General features: G+C 45.1%; 1 protein-coding gene across 1 annotated transcript in view; it reads right to left on the bottom strand.

The window, feature by feature from the left end:
- Positions 1 to 425: 425 nt before the first annotated feature.
- The window catches only part of DNAH3 (dynein axonemal heavy chain 3), a 208,128-nt gene continuing 200,361 nt past the window's right edge, over positions 426 to 8,192 (bottom strand). Inside the window, exons 59-61 of the mRNA XM_033217790.1 lie at positions 3,994 to 4,198; positions 2,651 to 2,788; positions 426 to 819 (exon numbers count right to left, since the gene is read on the bottom strand). Of these exons, the coding sequence (XP_033073681.1) occupies positions 466 to 819; positions 2,651 to 2,788; positions 3,994 to 4,198 (697 nt within the window). The 3' untranslated portion in view covers positions 426 to 465. The remainder of the gene's footprint in view (positions 820 to 2,650; positions 2,789 to 3,993; positions 4,199 to 8,192) is intronic.

Genomic DNA, 8,192 nt, shown 5'->3' with positions numbered 1-8,192 from the left:
AATAGTAAGAATGTACTTTATAGAGTTGCTGTGAAATACCTGGCTCATAGCAATTGCTCTGTTAATATAATTGTTGTCATCAACATCACCACCACCACTGTCATCAAGAATGAAATGCCTTTTGGCCAGGCGCGTTGGCGCCTGTAATCCCAGCACTTTGGGAGGCCGAGTGGGGGCGGATTGCCTGAGCTCAAGAGGTTGAGACCAGCCTGGGCAACATGGTGAAAGCCCTGTCTCTATTAAAAATACAAACAAAAAGTAGCCTGGCATGGTGGTGCGTGCCTGTAATCCCAGCTTCTCAGGAGGCTGAGGCATGAGAATCACTTGAACCTGGAAGGCAGAAGGTGCAGTGAGCTGAGATCACGCCACTGCACTCCAGCCTGGGTGACACAGCAATGTCTCAAAACAAAACAAAGCAAAACAAAAAGAATGAAATGCTTTTTATTTTGTCTTGAGACAATGCCATCAGTTATCCAGCTGGCACAGTGAGGCCACCCCTCGGTTTATCCAGTGCTTCTGGGGCCTGTCTGTTGGAAGCTCAATGGAGAGGACATAGTTGGTAGAGTGGCCTGTGGTGGAGAGGGTTCCTCTGCGGGCACTTGTTTTGTAGACTGGACACACATAAACGTCCTGATGCAGAAACATTGTACTCTCCCCAGGTTTCAGCCAAATGATGGGCAGTGGATCATAGAGGATTTTGGGGAGAGATTCCCCAATCTGCATCGTTTTCCTGTCCCAACGGGCACCTTCTAAGAAGAGCCCTTTGATGTAGGCGCCATCTTCAGGGTTATTCTCCATCACTGTTTCTTGTGTGGTTACCTGGAAGAATAAAAAGCTATGAGTTCCGTTGCCTGCCATTTTCCTACATGCGCAACTTTAAGAGCCTGGAATCTTCTGATACTCAAAGTGCAACCTGGCTGCAATATCTACCTCTCCCAGGATCCAGGGACAATGGGGCTTCTGTGATAATATTCCTGCCCGCCATACATGGGCCAGGCCTGACTCCTAGTCAGTATGCTGCCCTTCCCAATGGTGGGCTAGAGAATGCACTCAAGTAGGAGTCACATTACTCTAACACATTATCTCTAACTAGCTTAGTGACTTTGCACAATCACTTCCCTTTCTGGATCTGGATTTATAAAGTGAGGGGTTAGATTCAGATTCAGAGACAGACTGGGTAAACAGTTCAGGAGATGAGTGTGGGGAGAATAAAGCCTTGATTTCTAGTTTCTGTGGTATAAAGACTTCCAGCATGGTCGATTTCAGACTACCAACTATTTAACAAAATGCCTGAAAATGTAACCGTTGGCCCTGGTGAGCTGATATAAGTGAGCTCCAGCACACCACTGCTTAGATGCAGGGGTGGTAAACTCAAATTCCTTTAGGTAATTGCAGAAAATGGACAAAGTATAGGAGAATAGGGAGGGGTGGGGATTATGGTGAACCAGACAGCACAAGCCCTACTTAAAATCATTCAAATTATACTTTAAAAAAATTGTATGGTGAATAGAATGTTTTTCCCATTTCTAATTCTAAGTATCTATTGGAAGAATAGGAAAAAGCTATTGATTTTTACAAATTTAACCAATATCCAATGACTTTGTGAATTCTTCTACAGATGCTCCCCAACTTACAATGGGGTTATGTCCTGATAAACCCATCATAAGTTGAACATATTGTAAGTCAAAACTGCATTTAATATACCTAATGTACAACAAATATCATAGTTTAGCCCAGCCTCCACTAAATGTGCTTGAAACACTTACAATAGCCTGTAGCTGGGCAGAAATATTCCAACACAAAGTCTATTTTATAGTAAAGTGTTGAGTATCTTATGTAATTTATTGAATACTGTACTAAAAGTGAAAAAGGGAATGGTTGTATGGGTACTCAAAGTGTGGTTTCTACTGAACGTGTATTGATTTCACACCATGAAATCAAAAAATTGTAAGTTGAACCATTGCAAGTAAAGTACTCTATGTTTTTAATCACTTTGGATTTCTAGGTATACAATCATTTCAACATCAAGGAAGATGATTTTATCTTTTTTTCAATGTTTATCCTAGTCATTTTTCTTCTTGTTGTATTTATTTTGGGTTAACATTGTCTTCAAAGACTAATCAAGTTAAGTTCATTCATAAACTGACTTAAGACAGGGCAACCAGTTTGTGACCTCTGAACTAGATGATTACAGAGGATCTTTCCACATAATTTAAAATTCTACAATGCTCTGTAACAGTCAATCTTAGCCATTCTACAGAGCCATTCTCTATATATGACAGGGTGATGCTTGACTATCAGCCATTCTTTTAACTTTACTCTAAGCGAAGGACTACCTAAGGGCATTAACGTTCTTCCAAATGAAGAGTCCACCACGTTGAACAAACAGAGTGGGAGAGTGCCTTCATTTTTCTTGGTATTCTGATGGAATCTGGAAGGATTCCCTTTTTGTACAGAGACAAAGCATTGGGAATCCTCTATTTTAGGAGTAGCTTTTAGAGCTACTGTAAATTATGCTAAATACTTCATATGTACCACTTCAGAAGCATTTGGGTCTTAACACATCCACATTTTTTGACTCATAAGGAAACTGGCAACATTGCTTTCTCTGGTCAGCCCCTTGAGTGAGCCTAACCCAAAGCACCCCTACCTCAAACTCAAATCCAATGTGGTCAATGGGGATGGTATATTTCCGGGCATAATTCTGAGAGACGCCAGTCAAAAAAGACTGTGTGAAGTAGAATCCAGAGATCCAAAATACCACAGGGGGCCCCTTGTCAATCCATTCCTGGAGAGCCACAGAAATCAAGATTCAAAATCAGCAACACATCAAAGATAGTTCAAACGCAAGTAATGTAAACAAGTCCCATGTAAAATATGTTTTTTCTTATTTTTGTTGAAACAGCCCTCTTGGTTTAGCTTCTCTCTTCCCACTTTTGAAATAAGGGTACAAAAAATATATTTATACTTTAAGAAAAGCCCAGGTACTACAAAAATTAGCTGGGCGTGGTGATGGGCGCCTGTAGTCCCAGCCACTTGGGAGGCTGAGGCAGGAGAATCGCTTGAACCCAGGAGGCAGAAGCTGCAGTGAGCTGAGATCATGCCATTGCACTCCAGCCTGAGCGACAAGAGTGAAACTTCATCTCAAAGAAAAGAAAGGAAAAGCCCAGGTGCAAGCTGATATCAGGGATACAACAGAGAGTGGTGGGGACGGTAGCACTGGAGAATATGTACCTTGCCTAAACTGAGCAGCTGCCACGCATCTCCAGCAATAGTTGCTATGCCATGCGAGAATGCAGGCCCGCTGTTTCAGGTCTTCTATTTTTTGCAGTACAAACATCTGGATTTTTATATGTAAAAATCCAATGTTTACATGCTGGCTCAAAAATGTTTAAATTACCAGGCAGCCAAACCAAACATAATTATTGTCCAAATCTATCCCGTGAGCCACCAGTTTGTGATATTTATTCTAGTTCCTGTTCCTGGCTCCAGAATCTTTTTTTTTTTTTTTTTTTCAGATGGAGTCTTGCTCTGTCGCCCAGGCTGGAGTGCAATGGCGCGATCTCAGCTTACTGCAACCTCTGCCTCCCAGGTTCAAGTCATTTTCCTGCCTCAGCCTCCCAGGTAGCTGAGGCTACAGGCGTGAGCCACCACTCCCGGCTAATTTTTTTGGTATTTTTAGTAAAGATGGGATTTCACCATGCTGGCCAGGCTGGTGTCGAACTCCTGACCTCAAGTGATCCGCCCGCCTAGGCCTCCCAAAGTGCTGGGAATACAGATGTGAGCCACTGTGCCCAGGCATCTATAATCTTTTCAAGAACTTTCGAGTCTCCCTCCTCCTTCTAACTCTGGGAAGACTGTTTCCAGAGGCTCAATCTAGGATGCTCTGTGGCTGCCTGCCCTCCTCCCCCTGCCTCTAGTCTGTCATTGCAGAATGTCCTCTCCACCTAAGTGAGCATGCCAAGTTCCCAGTTACCCCTGACTCCCAGGTACCTGGAAGAACGTCAGGCGGGCCAGCAGGTCAGCCACGTAGCCCCCCAGGGGCTTCAGTGATGGGTAAGACTTGGCTGCCCACATGGCTGGTACTTTACCCACAAGCATGCTGTTAAAGACTTCCTCTAGCTCCGAGGACATCAGGACCTGTCCTTTGATGGCTCGGCCAAGGTCGATGAGGCTCCTCCGAACCACTTTGGTCAGCCTGCAAGAACAGAGGAGCTGGCTGAGCTGGGCTCTCCGGTGGCCGCATTCTACCCAAGCCCACTGACTCCTGTGTCCTTGTACTTATTCCCCCTTTAAAATGTCAGTTAATTAATGCACAGTCATTAACTGAGAAAAAATTAAATCACCCGTTACCTTGCTACCTAAAGATAACATTGATGTATATCTTTCCAGATTTTTCTCTATGTAAACACAAATTATTTTTAATGAGATCATACTATATTTCTGCAATCTGTTTTTCTTTCTTAGCATATAGGAAACATCTTTCCAATTCAATAAATAGAGACCTAAATTGTCCTTTTTTCTTTTTCTTTTTTTTTTAGAGATGGGGTTTCACTCTGTCATCCAGGCTGAAGTGCAGTAATGCAGTCATAGCTCACTGCAGCCTCGAACTCCTGGGCTCAAGTGATCCTCCTGCCTCAGCCTCTGGAGTAGCTGGGACTACAGGTGTGCATCACCATGCCTGTCTGCAGGTTCCATTTTAATGACTGCAAAGTGTTCCATTTTGTTTATTCCTCTATTGTTGACATGTTATTTCTAGATTGTTGTCACTATCAACAACATTGCTAGCAAAATTCATCTCAATCTTTTTGCAAATTTTAAATTATTACTAAAAATATTTCTAGGTCAGAAAGCACGCAGTTTTAAGGCTTTCGATTCCTATTGTCAAAGTTGTTCTTTTTTTTTTTTTTTTTGAGACAGAGTCTTGCCCTGTCACCCAGGGGAGTGCAGTGGTGCAGTCATGGCTCACTGCAGCCTCGATCTCCCAGGCTCAAGGAATCCTCCCACCTTGAGTCTCCTGAGTAGCTGGGACTACACGCACATGCCACCATGCCTACCTGATTTTTTTTTTTAAGTAGACACAAGGTCTCCCTATGTTGCCCAAGCTGGTCTCAAACCCCTAAACTCAAGTAATCCTCCCATCTCTGCCTCCCAAAGTGCTGGGATTACAGATGAGCTACCACGCCTGGCCCAAGGTCCTTTTTTATCAACTATAAGGTGCACGCCTGAGAAAAGGCAACTGAAGGGCAGCCTGGGAGATGTCAAATTCACCTGCCTCTCCCTCTGACCTCTATGTTACAAGGCCCAGCCAAGCCCGGAGGGAATTCACCTGAGGAGACCAAAGAATCTGCCACTACAAAGAGCTTTTCATCTCCAAAGATTTATGGAATCTCAACTGAATGGACATGAGAATGACACATGCAGAAAAAGGATTTCTGGATGTGTAACCACCAAACCATTGTATCAAGAGGAATGTGGCCAGGTGTGGGGGTTCATGCCTGTAATCCCAGCACTTTGGGAGGCCGAGGTGGGTGGATCACTTGAGGTCAGGAGTTTGAGACTGACCTGACCAACATGGTGAAACCCCATCTCTACTAAAAATACAAAATTAGCTGAGCGTGGTGGCGTACACCTGTAATTCCAGCTACTCGGGAGGCTGAGGCAGGAGAATCGCTTGAACCCAAAAGGTGGAGGTTGCAGTGAACCGAGCTGAGATCATGCCATTGCACTCCAGCCTGGGTGACAAGAGCGAAACTCTGTCTCAAAAAAAAAAAAAAAAAAGGAATGTAAAATTCAGACGTGTTGGATAAGCAGTCAAGGGTAAAAGCTACCATCTGAGGGATTACACCACAGACCTCTATTATACCTAAAGACCTATTTGCAAAGATTCTCTTTCTATTCTTGCAACTATGAGTTCTGCTAGTTTTAAGGTTTTAGTACCCAAGGAAAGAACACTTGCCCAGAAGACACAGTCACAGTTCCCCTGAATTGGAAGCTGAACTGTCGCTGAATCATTCTGGGCTTCCTATACCACTGGGTGAAAAGGCAGAAAAAAAAGATAGCGGGGAGATGATTAATCCTGACCATTGTTGGAAAATACGATTGGTTTCCCTTTTTTTTTTTCTTTTGAGACAGCGTCTTACTCTGTTACCCAGGCTGGAGTGCAGTGGTGCAATCTTGGCTCACTGAAACCTCCACCTCCCAGGCCCAAGCAATCCTCCCTCCTCAGTCTCCCGAGGAGCTGGTTCTACAACGCCCAGATAATTTTTTATATTTTTGGTAGAGACGGGTTTTGCCATGTTGCCCAAGCTGGTCTCCAACTCCTGAGCAATCTGCCCCCCTCAGCCTCCTAAAGTGCTGGGATTACAGTGCTGGGTGGCCTGAGCCACCACGCCTGGCTTGCTCTCCTTTATAGAATGCCCAGTGGTAAAGGCCGGTGAAAGCCCCTGCAACCACCAAGAAAGAGCTCCAGTGGCCTTAGAGGAGAATGACAGCAGAAGAGGGAAGCCATTAGTTTTGGTGTCCAGTTGGACAGTCCGGGACTACAGCCCATCATGCCAAGGTGTCTGACTCACAACAGAGGTGGCCTCGTCCTAGGCTCACACCCCATACCTTGCTTGGTCCCTGCTACAGCCAACTGCCTGTTGACTCTAAAGAGTAACCCTAGGCCAGGCGCCACTAGTGGCTCACACCTATAATCCCAGCACTTTGGGAGGCTGAGGTGGGTGTATCACCTGAGATCAGCCTAGCCAACAGGGCGAAACCCCATCTCTACTAAAAGTACAGAAATTAGTCGGGCATGGTGGCGTGTGCCTGTAATCCCAGCTACTCCAGAGGCTGAGGCAGGAGAATCTCTTGAACCTGGGAGGTGGAGGTTGTAGTGAGCCGAGATCACGCCACTGCACTCCAGTCTGCGACAAGAGCGAGACTCTGTCTCAAAAAAAAAAAAAAAAGGAGTAACCCTAAAACTCAGGAAGCCAAGCACCTCTCAAATAACATTCCTCCAGCCCCCTAGTCCTCTGGAATCAGGGCTGTCCTTAAAACGGAGCAATGACCCAATGAGACAGAATAGAGGCAGTAACACGTGGAGTGTCTGGAGCAAGACCTAGCTCTTGGAAGCAGAAGTGATAAGTTTTAGCCCACTTGGCTCTGAGTCACTTGAGACCTACATTAAATCACAGTCATCTCTGGACCTCAGTTTCCTCATCTGGCCTAGATGGTCTTTGGTAACCCTTTCAGTTTTGACTATTTAGAAATCAAATCCAGGTGATCCCACTGGGCTCCATGCTGTAATAACTGGAGGAGATGAGGACTAGAATACAAGGCCAGAGATCCTGGCCCCACGGCCAGCCTATAGCACCCCTAACTGTGTGGTAGAGGCACTGGGATGAGCGTCTACCACCCCTTTCTAGATTTACCCAGATTTCACATATTGGCCAAGTACATGGGTTCTGGAATCACACTTCGTTCTGGTTTAAACTGAGTTTTCCCATTGAATTACTGAATACTGAGCAACCTTGGGCAAGTCTTAACCCTTCTGAATCTCAGGGTTGTTTTTTGTTGTTGTTTTGTTTTTTCTTTAAGAGGTGGGGTCTTGCCATATTGCCCAGGCTGGTTTTAAACCCCTGGGCTCAAGCAATCCTTCCAGCTTGCCTCCCAAAATGCTGGGATTATAGGCGTGAGTGATCACGCTCAGCCTTAATTTTCTTATTTGTAAAATGCTGGTAGCAGGATTAATAACTGGACATATTTCAAAAGACTATTGTGTGTGTGTGTGTGTGTGTGTGTTTAAGGGATAGGGTCTTTCTCTGTCACCCAGGCTGAAGTGCAGTGGCAAGATCACAGCTCACTGCCACCTTGAGCTCCCGGCCTCCAAGAGATCTTCCCACCTCACCCTCCCAAGTAGCTGGGACTGTAGCCGTGCACCACCATGCCTGCCTTTTTTTTTTTTTTTTTTTTTTTTGGAGAGATGGGGTCTTTCTTTGTTGCCCAGGCTGATCTTGGACTTCTGGCCTCAGGTGATCCTCCCTACTCTGCTTCCCAAAGTGCTGTCATTACGGGCATTAGCCATTGTGCCCAGCCCTGTTGCATACTTTGAATAAGACCCATGCATAGTGTTTAGAACCATATCTGTCACTAAAGGCTCAATACAAATGGCTCTAGGCCAGGTGCAGTGGCTCCCACCTGTAATC

This window comes from Trachypithecus francoisi, unplaced genomic scaffold, assembly GCF_009764315.1.
Source record: "Trachypithecus francoisi isolate TF-2019V2 unplaced genomic scaffold, Tfra_2.0 Lachesis_group10, whole genome shotgun sequence".
NCBI lineage: Eukaryota > Metazoa > Chordata > Mammalia > Primates > Cercopithecidae > Trachypithecus > Trachypithecus francoisi.
Note: the sequence above shows the minus strand (reverse complement) of the source record. Positions and strands in the feature narration are given on the sequence as shown.